Source organism: Annulohypoxylon truncatum, assembly GCF_022578515.1.
Source record: "Annulohypoxylon truncatum strain CBS 140777 unplaced genomic scaffold F4807scaffold_3, whole genome shotgun sequence".
NCBI classification, from domain to species: Eukaryota; Fungi; Ascomycota; class Sordariomycetes; order Xylariales; family Hypoxylaceae; genus Annulohypoxylon; species Annulohypoxylon truncatum.
In genome coordinates, this window is record NW_025953789.1 from 859,069 (window position 1) to 874,530 (window position 15,462).

The 15,462-nt window shown below is 39.2% G+C and overlaps 3 protein-coding genes across 3 annotated transcripts; 1 reads left to right on the top strand and 2 right to left on the bottom strand.

The window, feature by feature from the left end:
• Nucleotides 1-402: 402 nt before the first annotated feature.
• Nucleotides 403-3,448, bottom strand: F4807DRAFT_409357 (NTF2-like protein). Its single transcript, XM_047996528.1, has 3 exons — nt 2,513-3,448; nt 847-2,328; nt 403-791 (listed from the first exon to the last, which is right to left on the bottom strand). The coding sequence occupies exons 1-3, from the start codon at nt 3,014-3,016 to the stop codon at nt 750-752; spliced, it is 2,028 nt and encodes a 675-aa protein (XP_047858368.1). The 5' UTR covers nt 3,017-3,448; the 3' UTR covers nt 403-749.
• Nucleotides 3,449-3,657: 209 nt separating this feature from the next.
• Nucleotides 3,658-7,607, top strand: F4807DRAFT_409359 (P-loop containing nucleoside triphosphate hydrolase protein). The gene is made up of 2 exons (XM_047996529.1): nt 3,658-3,945; nt 4,070-7,607. Exons 1-2 carry the CDS (start codon nt 3,790-3,792, stop codon nt 7,460-7,462), a joined length of 3,549 nt encoding a protein of 1,182 aa, XP_047858369.1. The 5' UTR covers nt 3,658-3,789; the 3' UTR covers nt 7,463-7,607.
• Nucleotides 7,608-8,736: 1,129 nt separating this feature from the next.
• On the bottom strand, nt 8,737-10,044 carry F4807DRAFT_456396 (uncharacterized protein; the record flags this gene model as incomplete). The annotated part of the gene is made up of 1 exon (XM_048000873.1): nt 8,737-10,044. The coding sequence occupies one exon, from the start codon at nt 10,042-10,044 to the stop codon at nt 8,737-8,739; it is 1,308 nt and encodes a 435-aa protein (XP_047858370.1).
• Nucleotides 10,045-15,462: the final 5,418 nt, after the last annotated feature.

The window sequence follows — 15,462 nt, forward strand, 5'->3', positions numbered from 1 at the left end:
GGGGAATATGTAGATGCAAATACGCAGTATGCATGCCTGCCGAGATGAGCCTAGCCGCAGGCCGTGACCCTCTCATGATAAGCGCCGAACCACAGACCATCACGGCTCTTGCTAGAGACAGGCTCGTCACGAACCAATTATTCTTGTCTTCTCATCCTTTAAAAGCGCGCGGCATCCGAATGTTACTACTCTCGAAGCACATGAGCCCCAATTCCTATTTCTCTATTGGCTCGATATGTTCTCGATAATCTTATCGAGAACTACCGTTGAAGACTTCTGGGTTAGGTATGGATGGACAAATGTCACCAACATCAGTGGCAATCGATACTACGTAGGTAGTGGCATCAACGTATCTTTTCACATGCTAGCGGGAAACATATCACAAGCGCGTCAACGGTGTTGTAGTTTTAGCAACCTTTTGGTATTGCTAGACGAAGCTTTGTGCGGATGTAGTGAATCCGACAGCTTCTGAGCTCAGACCGACGAGAGCTAAGCGCGCAGTATCTTGAGCGGGAAGTCTCAATCAGATCCAGGGGGTCATGCGGACCATAACAAATTTCCTCCAAGCCGCCTCATTCTCATTCTCACAATATCCCCCTTGCTGCATTATATGCACAGCCAAACGTAGTCCTCCTCGCCATATTCCGAAATCATTAACCCATGAAACCCATAAACCTTAAACTCCTGAACCATGCAATGCCATCGCGTAGAAATCCCAACCTGACTCAACCCTTTTCACGTCACAACTCCTATTGAGACGGGTTTATAAAGGCTTCAGCCGGTAGCTGCGCCTATTGTAATGTTAGCTTATAATACTTTGCATGATGTTAGATGGAGATAACTTACTTGCTTGTCGTTGAACACCACTAGAGCTTGGTCGAAGTTCCAGTTGACCCCGTCTAGGCACAACTTGGAGTACTCCGGGGTCATGCGCGTGCGGTTGCACAGCTCAATCACCATCTGCTGCTGCAACTCTGGATTCAGTTGAGCAGCTGGGGCCAAGACTGGGGCCGGTGCCGGTGCCGGTGCCGATGCCGGCGCCGGCGTTGGCGCTGATGCAGGCGAGGGTCTGAAAGGCCTTACGGCGAGCATGTCGCTGATGACACGAATAGGGTTTCTACCCGGCATGCCTGGGCCGAGAACAAAAGTTCGGGAGAAGCTTCGCTTAGCCGTCTTCATCGTGATAGGTTCTTGATCATCAAACTCTCCATGAATGGTGATGATCATTCCGTCCACGCCGGATCGATGCTGGCCAGCCGGGTCTTCGAGACCGTGGATAGGATGGCAGTCGACGATGTACTTGTCGACCTCCGCCAGTAGATCGGGATGTCGCGTAGCGGGTAGTTGATCCCACACGCTTCTAATGAGATTTGGACCGGCGAACACACGCTTGCTACGAGTGTTCTCGTGTGTAATCTTGACGTGATTACGCGAGAATTTGATATATGCACCCCATCCAGCTTGCTGCGCATGCGACGATCGAGAGGTAGTATTGTCGACTGATATAGAGAACGTGCTGTCGTTGTCGTAGTACTTGCTAGCTAGGTTCGGGCGATCCGAGTCGTACATCGGGATGAATTCTCTGATGAAACCTTCACCAATTCCATTGATATCTCGAAAGTCTGGCCCATGTTGCGGGATCGGGACAGGCCGAGCAGCAAGCGCCATTGCGGCAACTTGCTCCGGTGTTCGGACCTGAACGTTGTTGAGATTCTGCAGTCTCGGGAACCAAGCCATGATCTCTTCTCTGTAGCCAGGAGTTGTAGTCTCGATGGGATTGTCGTTAAGAAGAAGAGTCTCAAGCTTGCGAAGACGGTGTCGCCATTTTTGAAGACCTCGCATGTCCTTGAAGTGGTTTCGACTCAAGTCCAAATTGACTAGGTCGGGGAAGGTTTCGGCCAAGGACATAATCTGATGAACATCGTCGATATTGTTGCCTGCGAGGCTGACGCTAACAACGGCTTGGCGCTTGTCCTGAGGCGTCTTAAACAGACCATCACAGACAGCCATCAGAGCTCTAAACAGCTTCTCGGGTTTGCTTTCGCCGCTGAAGAATCCCATCTGCTGCAGGATCTGATCATTGCCGAGGACAGATAGATCCAACAGCTTCACCTCAGTGTTGTAGCGTAAACTGAGGACACTACGTAGCTGCTCCTTGATCTGAAGGGCATCCGAGGACAGTTTGGTCTCGGGTAGCGGATTCTGTCCTTCAGAAAGCGCCGTAATAGTAAGGGGTGTACCGGCGAATGTGAAACCATCCACCTTAAGAATCTCTTCTCCATCTTGCTTGCTTGTTGAAATTTGGACTAAGTCACCAACAATGTGTGACTGCTAGACGTTAGCAAGGTAATGAAACCTTGATAATGCTCTAGGAATCCGGGATAGGTATGTGGCTCGTTGAATCTTGTCTCTCCTCGTTTCTTTTTGCGAGCTATACGGCATGATAACGAATACGGAGAATTTGCGTCGCCCCGTAACCCCCCAGATTCTCGGATAGAATGCTATCACATACCTTCTTAATCCTGATGGGTCGTGTAGTTTTACCAACGGTCTGGGCCTTGCGTTCTAAGAAATTGAGCAGCTCCTTCAGGCCACCTCCTTCGTTGTGAGCGGCCTTGCTCGACTTGAGACCTGCGACTTGTAGTGTCATCGTCTCTTGAGCGTTGACACGTTGAGCACCTCGAGGTCCTCCGGTCATTCCGTTCGTGAGGGCTCGTTGGATGATTTGTTGTGCTTTCACCGAAGCTCTTGGCGCGCGGGGTCCATTCGCGGCTTGTCGGTTGGCTCGAGGCGCGGTGGGAATAGCATCGTGATGGTTGGCGCGTTTCGACTTCTGCGACGAACGGTTGGGATCATTTGGGCCGTCCATGTCGAGGTCGCCATCTCGGTCAAGTCTCGGTGCTGCGTTTCCGCGACGCTTAGTGATTCCGCCTCGGCTGGCTGTCTTCGCTGCAGATCCTCGGTTGTTGCGCAAGCCAGAAGGGGCTGATCCTCTACGAGGGCCAGAGGGAGCCATTGTCGCTTTGTGGATAGCGACAGAAGCTACACGTGACGAAACGTGTTGAGATGTAAGGATGGCGACAGAGGATGTTGGGAGCGCAAAATGAGGAAGGCAAGATTAATTAGGCGGGATTAATAAAGCCGTTGATAAGAGGTTGAAAGGTGCAAGAGGCCCGTCAAGGTAATGCGACGGTCTCGTAGAGCAGCTAGAATACCATTTAATCGCAGGTTGATAAATGGCTGGTTGCCTAAAAAGTGATATAATTGCGAAGTCGGTACTTGCTCGAGGCAACTAAACGAAAAGTAGGAAAGAGGGAGTGCTCGCGTATTGATTGCGGTGTGAACGCGAAAGACTGATCACTCGGATTGTGGTTGTTTTGTTGTTTTGTCTTTCTAGTAAAGAAAGTGACCAAGGTAAAAAGGTTGAAAGGTGGAAGGTTGTGACGTCGGAACAAAGGCTGACGAAAAAGAAAGTAGGTGTTGTTCAGGTGAGACTAGGGAAAAACTATATGCACAGACCATCTATGGTAAGTTACTCAGCCACTAGAGCCACCTTACCATAGTTGGGTTTGAAGCAAAGCCACACGGTACACTACGGACTAAGCCACAATATGCACATGACCACGCGAAACCAAACGCCAATTATTCGACGGATTAGGGAACGCTACTACTACTAGCACTTGGGACTACCTATTATGCGACGCGATAGAGATACACCAACTCGCCATACCAGCTGAAGAGTCATCGGACAAGGAAACTAGTTATGCGATATCTGAATAGGATTGAGCCATGGATTCGGATGAGTTCGATGATGATATCGCCGACGAAGATCTGATCGCCGCCAGCCAGGTCCCGGCATCAGCTTCAGGTCGTGACCAGGTTTCCAAGCTCAATCAAGGTCGATTCCAGCCCCACGTCAATCCAGTGAGGCCAAATTCAATAATAGTATGAATCCAAAATCTCCCACATAGGATCACATATGAAATTTATTTATTTTTGCACAACACATTTATATTTTGCCAATATCTTAACGTTATGTTCAGAGGATTCCCGCTAACATGTACTCCAGCGAGGCACAAGTTCTAATAAGCAATCTTTCATTGACCTCGAGGATCTGCCACTAGACGCATTCCAGAATTCTAGAAATGAGAGAAGCTTCTCAGCAGGTTTTCGACAACCGCCTCGTATCGGTGGTCCAGCTCCTACTTACAAACAGACTACTCTGTTTGGCCAGACTATCCGTCAAGATCAAGATCCCGGATCTTCTCAGACTAATAGGAACCGTGTCTTCCGTGCAGACTTGCCCCCTGAGCCGCCATCTCACCATGAACTTGACACGGAGGCTATGCAGACTTGGGTTTACCCCACTAATCTGGGTCCGACTCGAGACTACCAATTCAGTATCGTGAAGAATGGGTTGTTTAACAATACCCTCGTGGCTCTTCCGACTGGTCTAGGAAAGACTTTCATCGCAGCCACCATCATGCTTAACTACTTCCGCTGGATGAAATCAGCAAAGATCATATTTGTGGCCCCTACCAAGCCACTCGTATCCCAACAAGTAGACGCCTGTTTCAACATCGCTGGTATTCCGAGGTCTCAGACAACTCTGCTCACAGGTGAAATATCGCCAGGCCTTCGAGCGGACGAGTGGGGGTCCAAAAGGGTCTTTTTCATGACTCCCCAAACATTAGAGAATGACTTGTCTTCAGGATTTGCTGATCCTAAGTCAATCGGGCTACTAGTAGTGGATGAGGCTCATAGAGCTACCGGGAATTATTCATATGTAAAAGTCGTCAGCTTCCTAAGACGTTTCACCAGCAGTTTCCGAATATTGGCTCTTACTGCGACTCCAGGATCCAAAGTTGAATCGGTTCAGGAGGTAATCGACAGCCTTGGTATCTCACATGTAGAGATCCGCACCGAGGAGTCCATTGATATTCGCCAGTATGTTCATTCAAGAGACGAAGATATCGTTTTACTAGATCCGTCGGACGAGATGAATCACATCAAGGAGCTCTTCTCCAAAGCGTTGAAACCGCTCGTAGACAAGCTAAGCCAGCAAAATATCTACTACGGTCGTGATCCAATGGCTCTCACTGTATACGGTCTTCTTCAGGCAAGGAAAGATTGGATGGGCCGAGCTGGGCAGCACGTTAACCAGGGAGTGAAATTCATGATGATGGCAATATTTTCCGTTCTCACCAGTCTAGCCCATGGCATCAAACTACTCAACTTCCACGGTATTAAACCGTTCTACGACAGTCTTGTTCAGTTTCGGGAAGAGACCGAGAATAAAGGTGAAAAGGGTTCCAAATTCAAGAAGCAAATCATCGAATCTCCCAGTTTCCAGGAAATGATGGATAAAATCGACAGTTGGTCGAAGAAAGATGACTTCATTAGCCACCCAAAGCTCACATATTTATCCGATACTGTTTTGAACCATTTCATGGATGCTGGCGAAGGCCGAGAAGGAGCTTCTACTAACACTAGAATCATCGTTTTCAGCGAATACCGAGACAGCGCCGAAGAAATCGTACGAATTCTCAACAAGCACAAGCCGCTTATCCGTGCCGCGGTATTTGTTGGACAGGCAGACTCAAAAAGATCAGGGGGTATGAAGCAAGCAGAGCAAATAGAGCGCATACAGAAGTTTAAGGGCGGTGAATTCAACGTCTTAGTCGCGACTTCTATCGGTGAGGAAGGACTCGACATCGGTCAGGTTGATCTGATCGTATGTTATGACGCATCCGCATCTCCAATTCGTATGCTTCAGAGAATGGGACGAACCGGAAGAAAACGAGCAGGTCGCGTTGTCCTACTGCTGATGCGTGGAAAAGAAGAGGAAAATTATTCAAAGTCCAAGGACGGCTACGAAAAGATGCAAATGATGATATGTGACGGAAGTCGCTTCAACTTTCGCCACGACCTATCCACAAGGATAGTACCAAGGGACATCCGACCTGAAGTTGATATGAGGGCCGTGGATATTCCAGTTGAAAACACCCAAGTCCAGGGTCTTCCGGAGCCCAAAAAGGGAAGGGCTAAAAAGAAGAAGCCACCAAAGAAGTTTCATATGCCCGATGGCGTAGAAACTGGCTTCGCCAGTGTTGCTTCACTCCTAGGTAAGAAATCGCAGCCGGCAAAGACGAAAGCGGCTCCCGATCCTATCGAAGAGGATGAGGTCGTCGATATACCAGCTCTCGGGCGAGTATTACTCAACGAAAGCCAGACAAGGGAGCTAAACAGCATATACAAATTTCTCCCGTATCATAACGGAGATATGGAGGAGATTGATCAAGTGGATCTAAAGGCACGCCCCAATGCCCTAAGGACGCTACGGAAGACTGTAGATCTGAAACACGGGGAATACGCGAAGCGATGCGTGAGGTTGTTTAAGAGATTATCGAAAGCGCAGACCGCCTCGGAGCATCCGTATTCAGAAGCAGATGGGCGTCGTTATCTCCATCTACCGATGCCAGGTTATGCGCCTGATTCGGATGGTGAAGTCACCGATCCAGGACCAGCTCGGAAGAAAAGAAAGATGGCATCACCAACCTCAGACGACGACGACGAAGTTGAAGAGGTGTCAGCCGTCCCATCACGACCTAAGAAAGCTCTCAAGCCTACAAAACCGAGCCCTGCTGTAAAACGTCATATTCTAGAGGAAATCATCGAGGATGGCGATGAGGACGAGGAAGAGGACCTCCCACCTCCTCGAAAACGCACCACCATCGCAAAAGCACAGTCGAAACCAAAGGCAAAGGCAAAGGCCAAAGCAACAACCCCGAAAAAATCTCGCGGTCGACCCAAGAAAACCCAACACCCAGCAGCCTATGATGAAAGCGCCGATGAAGGCGATGATTGTCGGCGTACTAGCGACTTGGAGCTAACAGAGGACTCGGACAACGGGAGCGATCTAGTAGATTTCATAGCCGGCGACGACGAAGCCACATCGACACCCGCAGTCCCAACCTCATCTATGTCCTTCGTCGCACGAAGACCTCGGCACAGGTCCACCTCTCCCACCTCGCCGTCCTCTTCCGTTATCGACAGCCGCTCTCGGCAAAAAGACAAGCAGGGGCAACAGAAACCAAAGGAGAAGCAGAAGCCGTACTATGAACCTACGCGCTTCGCCGCCACGCAGGACAGCCTCGATACTGAGGGTGACGATGGGATCCCGTCCATGAGCCAGCTTGTACGGAGCAAACGCGCTTCGGAGAAAAGTAAAGCTACTGCTTCTTCTGCCGTCACGATCCCCACCTCGCCCGTCGACTCCGAGGACGACGATGGTAGTGACACGGATGTCCCCGTCCGGAGAGGTGCCGCTGCTCGTGACAAGGGAAGAGTGAAGGCAAAGACGAAAAGGCAAAAACGATTTGTGTCTTCTGATAATGAAGATGACGACGACGACGACGATGATGATAACGAAGTACTAGTCGAAGAGAGCGATGGGTATTAGATGGATGAATGGATAACGGATCGGGGTTCTTTTGCATGGATGTTGTTGCTTTGAAAAAATTGACCCTGCTATACCCCCCCTTTACCTAGAGAAAAAGTCTACAGCTACATTACCTAGCAAATATCTAAGTCTGTTACGAATCGGATTAAGATGACTTGACTTGACTTGACTTTCGTGGTATTTTGTGTACGTACATACATGTTTACAGACACGCTCTGCGCACCATAGACGTAGACGTACTGCGGCCTAATCGATACATGAGAACGACATGTCTCCTCCCTGCCCAGGTACAACGTGACAGGTAGGTTTGAACGGTAAACACCCAACTACCACTTTCCATCCTACCTAACCTCAATGAAATAAGTAGCTAAGTGGTAGATTGTAGATTTCCCGACTAAGTCGGAGCGTGTCTACCGATGCTACGCCCCGACGCAGCGCGATTATTCAGAGCCACCGGTAGACCCCTTTTCCGTAGCTATGCGACGGCACATCCGCCTTGGCTTTTGCTATAACCGCGTCCCGTTAGAGCTTGATATTCGTCTTCTTGGCTGTCTATTACATGCCCGAGGTATAGGTATATTATATATTCATGCCTACCTACAATACCTTGACACTTACCTAAGTGGCCATGTTTCCTTTCAAGCAACCTAATACGCCTAAAAAAACTCTTTCTAAAAGAAAGGGGGCGTTCCAGTATCCCCTACGAAGTTCTTCGAATCCTCTCCCTTTCTTCTAGCTTCCAAACACTGAGCATTGAATCTTTACAATATAATGTATACTTGTCGTTATAATTATTGCTAAGCTAATTAACCTATACCTAAACCAGCCCTGATCCTTTCCTACCCGCAGAACAACTTAACATGGATGGAGCGAACGCATATCGAGCCATTTGCCTCAGTCATATTACTCTTATGTAGTCGTCCTGCAGCGAAATACACTCGTGTCAACTTGACCAGGCAGCCGTCAGATCACCCCGAAATATCATAACCAACTCCCACAAATAACAAGGATAATGCTCGTGGTTATGACCTCGATGAATCCCTTCGTGTCACTCGACACCAGAAAGCTCAAAAACGCCTATCAAGATATATAGTGCTCCAACTTCGTACTCCGGTAAGCGTCATGTAAATATGGCGGCTAATTATCGAAAATGCATATATGATGCCCTTGACGGTAGGTCATCGATTCGTAACACGTTAATGCGCCGGTCGTCCGCTTCTTAAGGCAAAAGAGCAATATCAAACCCAGCTCGGTATCTTCCGAGGCTCTTAGCTTCACGCGGCTACGCTCCTACCCATGGCGGTGCCCCAACGGAACCTCTTCAGAGTTCCACCACCACTTCTGATAACCTCCCTGCCGCAGTTGCTTCCCTCGGCCACTGCGCTCGCATTACCCGCCGCACCAAGGCCATTCAAGGTCTCTTGGCGACCGACCTCTCTTCCGATGACATAGCCTGCTCCGAAGCCGACGACGGAGACCAATACTACAACACCGGCACTTACGACCCAAGTCAGGAGCGTAGGGCTGATAAACGCTTCCTCCCCTGCAGCCACGTTCGTTCTCTTCTTCTTGGTGGTTCGAGACTTCGTATTCGGGGTAGGTGTGGCAGATCGCTTGACCTTCTCGCCGGCAGATTCACGGTTTGTGGCAGCTTGTGGGCTAGGCCTGGAGGGCTGAGGAACCCCTCGTGTCTGGGTTGATGGAGGGGGTTCCATTAAGTCGGTCTCGGTAGCGAAGCGGAACGAAATAGGCTGATTACCAGTAGCGGCATTCGAGCGCTCGCCTATCTCTTTCTCGCCATCCTTCGATCGTCTGCCCGCTGCAGCGGCACAGCTAAGCAGTGTCGTCAGACTGGCACGCAATGCAGCATCATTGTCAGCCTGATAATTAGGGGAGCGACGATCAACGCGCGTTTGGGATCGCTGACCGAAGGATGGTCTGTGGTGTTGGGGAAGAGACGAGGTTGTAGAGTGGCGATGCAACAGATGCGAGGGCGGATGCGAGAATGCATTAGGCTGGGGTTGAAAAGGCTGCTCCGGAGGGCGAGTTCCCAGCGCTGTTGCACGATCATCGTCATCATCGCTCGATTCAGGCTCAATAGGTTGGACTTGTCGTAGTGGAGTACTTCGAGCAGCTTGGGGTGAAGCAATGTTTTCGGCGGAACTAGTTAAGACTCGGTCGTCCTCGCTCTCACTCTCCTCATACTCTTCTTGGCTGCTGCTCGTACCGGTCTGACCAACCTGACCGGCGACAAAAGTGGGCTGTGGAGCACCGGAGCGCGCATACGATTGTGGATGCAAACGTCGCCGTCGTTGGCCGTGGTAGGACGAGCCCACCTGTAGGCCCGTGGTAACGATCTCGTCGCCGATAGAGGACACGGAAGAGGAAGACGGATGGGAAGAAACCTCGACCCACGATTCTAAGGCGGTGAGGATTTGTTTGTCAGGCTTGGGCCAGTCAGACTTACCATCGTTACGCTGTCGCTGTTGGTTTGGAGCAGCAGGGCCGGATGCGGATCGCATCGCGGTGGATTGGGAGACCCGCTGGGGGTTATTGCCACGTTGCCAGGTCTGGGCCGACATCTTGTGCAGAAGAGGGATACGCGATGCGTCAAGGGAAGCAGGTGAGAAAAAAGGGGAAGATGCAATAGACCCAAACTATCAGATAGATGATGGATAACGACACCTTGGAATGGAGTAGTGATGTGCTGTAAGTGGCCTATCGATTATCAATAATAACCGCGGCTGCGCAGCTCACCGACGGCTGGCGATTAGGCCTCTGGAGTTTGGGGGCTTTTGGAGGCTTGGGGGGCACCAGAGCTGCTCGTCTCCCAACGAAAGAACAGCAGAGAATCCCCCGCGCGCTCAACTTAAGCAGGGATCCGCTGATCTATGTTAGTTTATTCGTGCCAGGTGGTGTATTGGTATTTGCATCTCGTATGGTACCTACAGGTTTGGGCACACGTACGTGAGAGAGGTGCGAGTCGGCGGGGGTTGCTTGGTCAATAATAATTCAAGGACGACAACGGCAGGATATTTTAGATGGATAGGAGCGAGAAAGACAAGGGTTCATGGGTTCATAACCGAATGGTCGATGTTTGAGATGTCGTCAAACCGAACGATGCTAGAAAGAGAGATCAAACGAGGAAGCCGGCAGACGCAGGCGACGGTCACACGCAAGGTACGCTGCGGAATGTACTTGTTTCCCAAGCCGTGAACCGTGACTTCTTTGTTTCAACTTGCTTAACTCCCTCGCCTTATTGTCTTTAGGTAAGAAGTACTAAGTAGCTAGTAACCAGCCAAACTCAAAACCTGTCCACGTACAAGTAATGCAGTAAAATAAATGGAAGGTGTAGTAGAGAGTTCGATGTCAGACTTCCCTAATTTAATAGGAGCGACGTTTTTAGCGGGGACTAATAATTGCTAATAATTTAGATAATAGTAAGGATAACCACACGATACTTTTACGTTAAAAAAACGATACTTTTTTAATTGAGATTAATTAATAATTACGACATTTTACCATTTAATTTAATAATGTTTTTATTATATATTTTATTTAAATATAATTTTATTAATTATATATTTTATTATTTAATATTTTTAATTATATTTTATTTATTTAATTAATTTATTTATTAAATTAAATTATATTTATTTATAATATAAAATTATATTAATTTATTTTAATATTAAATTTATTTTTATTTAAATTTAAATGTTATAATAATATAATAATTTCCGAATTTTATTATAAAATATTTATAATGGTTTTTAATTTTAATATTTTTTTTCGAATTATTATAATATTTACGATTTTAATTATTTTTATTTAATAAATAATAACGTATATATTAATTTTTTAAATGTTAATTTAATTTTATTTTATTATATTATTTAATTTTAATAAAATTATTTTATTTACGAAAATATTTATTATATTATTTAATTAAAAACGTATTATTTAAAAACGGGAAAACTTAATTTTTTACGAAATTAATTAATTATTTAAATTTTATAAAAATATTTTAAATATATATATTAAATATTTTTACGAATTAAAGTTTATTATAATTATTTTAAATTTAATTAAAAATAAAGTTTTAAAATAAATTAATTAATTATATATAAAATATATTAATTTAATATATAATTACCACGGGGAATTAATAATAATTAAAAAATTTAATAAACGTTAATAATTTTTACGAAAATTAAATTATTTTTATAAAATAACGATTTTATATTAAAATAAAAAAAAAAATAAATAATTAAAATTAAAAATTTTAATTATAATTATTTTTTAAATATAATTAAAATTAATATTACGTATTATTAATAATAAAAAAAATCCGTAAATATAAAAATTATAATATTAAAATTATTACGAATTAATTTATTAATTAATAATTAAATAATTTTTTATTTATTAAATAAATTTAAATTTATTTAAAAAAATATTAATATATTTTATAAATTAAACCACGATTTTAACGATTTATTTAATATTAATATAATTAATAAAAAACTTATTAAAAACTTTTAAACGAACGGAATAATAATTATTTTTAAAAATATATAAAACGTTAAAAATTTATTTTAATAATATATATAAAAAAGTTTATTTAATATTTAAATATTATTTAAAAAACTTAAGAAATATAAAAAAATTTACGGTATAAATTATTTTATATTTATTAACGAATAAATTAATAAAATAACGAAATTATTTTAAATTTTTAAATAATATATTAAATTATAAAAATAAAATTTTAACGTATTATTATTTAATAATATTTATAATGTAAATTAAAACATTTTAATATATACGTTATTTAATTTATATACGTTTTATATATTAATTTTATAATTTATAAGTTAATAAATTTAATATGTTATTTTTTAATATTATAAATATTATCGTTTTATATATTAATTTCCACGTAATTTTTAAATTATTTTTTAACGAATTAAAAATTAATTTTTTATAATATTTAAATTATTTAAACGAATTACGGTAAAAACATTTAATTTATTTTTTAATAATTATATTAAATAATTTTATTAAAAGTTTTAAATTTATAATTAATTAAATTTATAAAAATATATTTTAATAATTATATAAATAATATATATTAAAAAATATAATTTATTACGTGAAATAAAAATAAATTAAATTTAATAATAATTTAATTATAAAACTTTAAAATATTAATAAAATATAATTTTATTTAAAATTTAATTATAATAAGCCCGGGTTTAATTTATTTACGTATAAACCGATTAATTAAAATAATAATAACGATAATAAAAATTTTTTCGAAATATAATATAATTAATAAATAACGTAATTATTTAAAAAAATAAAAGTTTAAAATAATATTTAATATTAAAATTTAAATATTAAAAAATAATTAAATTTTTATAATAATTTTATATAAACTTAATAAAATTATATATATACCGATAATAAAAATATATTTTAACGTATTTAAGTTTTATTAAAAAAAAAATTTTAAAAATAAAAACGTACGTTATATTTTTTTAATTCGTTATTTTATTTATTTTTTATTTAATTAAATTATTTATACGTTAAAATAAAATTTTATAATTAAAGTTTTTTTATAACATGTAATATTTATTTTTTTAATTATTTTATTAATTTTTATTTTTATAATGTTTTTAAATTATATAATTATTATATACTTTTTTTAATAAACCGAATTTTATTAATATATAATATTTTATTTATATAATTATAAAATTACGGTAACGAATTAAATTAAAATAATTTATAAACATATAAAACGTTATATAAAAAATAAATATTATATTTTAAATTTATTATATAATTAAATTTATAAAATATATATAAATTAAAAAACCATTTATAAATAATAAATTAAAATTATTAAATTTATATATTTATTTAAATATAATAATATTAATTTATTTTAATTAATATTATTTTAAATAATTTTAATTTTTTTTAAAAAAATATAAAAATAATATAAATTAATTTATAAAAATTATATAATTTAAAAAAATTAAAATATTAATTAATTATTTTATAAAAAATTATTTATTAAATAATAAAATTTATTTTATAAATACGTATTTTTTAATTTTTTACGGGTAAATTTTAATTAAATTTAATTTATTAAAGTTTAAATTTTAAAAATAAAAAATATTAACCGTTATTAATAATTTATTAAAAATAATAATTTAATTTTAATTAATTAAAAATTATAAAAAAAATTTTTATTAAATTTTATTCGTCGTTTTAAAAATTATTAACGTCGTATAATTTATTTAATAATATTTTTATTAATTTTATAACGTAACGAAAAAAAGTTAAAATTTTTAAATTTTAAAAAATATAAATTAAATTATATAAAATTAATTAATTAATTTTTAAAAATTAATAATTATAATAATCGTTAAATTTTATTATATAATAAATTTTTTCGGTTTATTTAATAATAATTAAATTATAAATTTAAAATTAAAATTTAAAAAAATAAAATTAATTAAAAAATTAATTAATTAAAATAATAATTATAAAATTTATAAAATTAATAAAAATTTTAATTTAAATCGTAATTTATATTTATTATATTATTTTTTATTAAATTTATATAATTATTATTATTATAAATATTTATTTTTATAAAATTTATATTAAAATTAAATAATATAAATAATATATAAAAATATTAATAATTTTAATAACCGTTAATATTATAATTATAAAATTATTTAAATTAATTATATATAAATTAATTAAAATAATATTTAAATAATTAATATAATTAATATAATTAAAGTTTTAATTTTTAATATTATATTATATAATTTAAATATATAATATTAAAATTTTAATTATAAATTATATTAACTTAAAAAAAAATTAATTAAATTTAATTAATATAATTAAAAATATTAAATAATAAAATATATAATTAATAAAATTATATTTAAATAAAATATATAATAAAAACATTATTAAATTAAGTAATAAAGTGTCGCAATTATTAATTAATTTTAATTAAAAAAATGTTGTTTTTTTAACGTAAAAATATCGTGTGGTTATCCTTATTATTTAAATAATTGTTAATGACAGCACCTCCCTAGTGAGATGGGAAGATGACGATATCCCACTTGTAGGTACCTTGTACAGGTACAACCAATCGGTGGATTTGAAATGGTGTCTTGGCAAGATCTTCCAATCTCGCCGATAACGTCCCAGAATATGGCCATTCAACCTAACCTCTTCCAAGTTTGTTCTCTTATTAAACCTTCTCAACCCTCTCAACACATTCAATGATGTGCCCAACTTAACGCACTAACCATGCAGGTCAGCCGATTGAAAGTCTGACCCCGTTTACTTGAGACACTAAAATCCAGGATCAACAATATAAACTTCATTGCTTTTTTATAAGCGTATATAGAATAAAGGGCAGACAGGCTACAAATGACTGTGTCATGCTCACTCTCACCTGATAGGATTCATCCGTGATCATAAATATCATTGGACCAAGCCCAAGCCCAAAGGCAGTGCAGAAGGGTTCATGTGCAACCAGCCACCTAAGGGAATATGTCAGGCACTTGACACTACACTTTATTAGGCAACCGGGTGGGGGTTCACTATTACATCAATGGCAGTAGCTCTTACACTCTCAGCCTAAGCCTTACCCCGAGTATATCAAGTGACTAATCCCAATCCATAGCAGTTACTCGTTCGTGTAAATACTTCATGGGATAAATTTATGTATAGTAATGTATAACATCCACAGTATGGAAGAAATCAAATTCTCGTATATTCCCAAGTCGTTTCGTCCGTTATCGAGTACCACTCCTCGACCAACCAGACATGCAATTCAGTACCAGTTTCCCAAGGTAATACACTCTATAACCTCATTTATATGTTCTAATCTGACCTTATTGGGCTCTTACTCCTTGCCACTACCATCAGAACAGTGGTCGGGCCGCCAATCACGT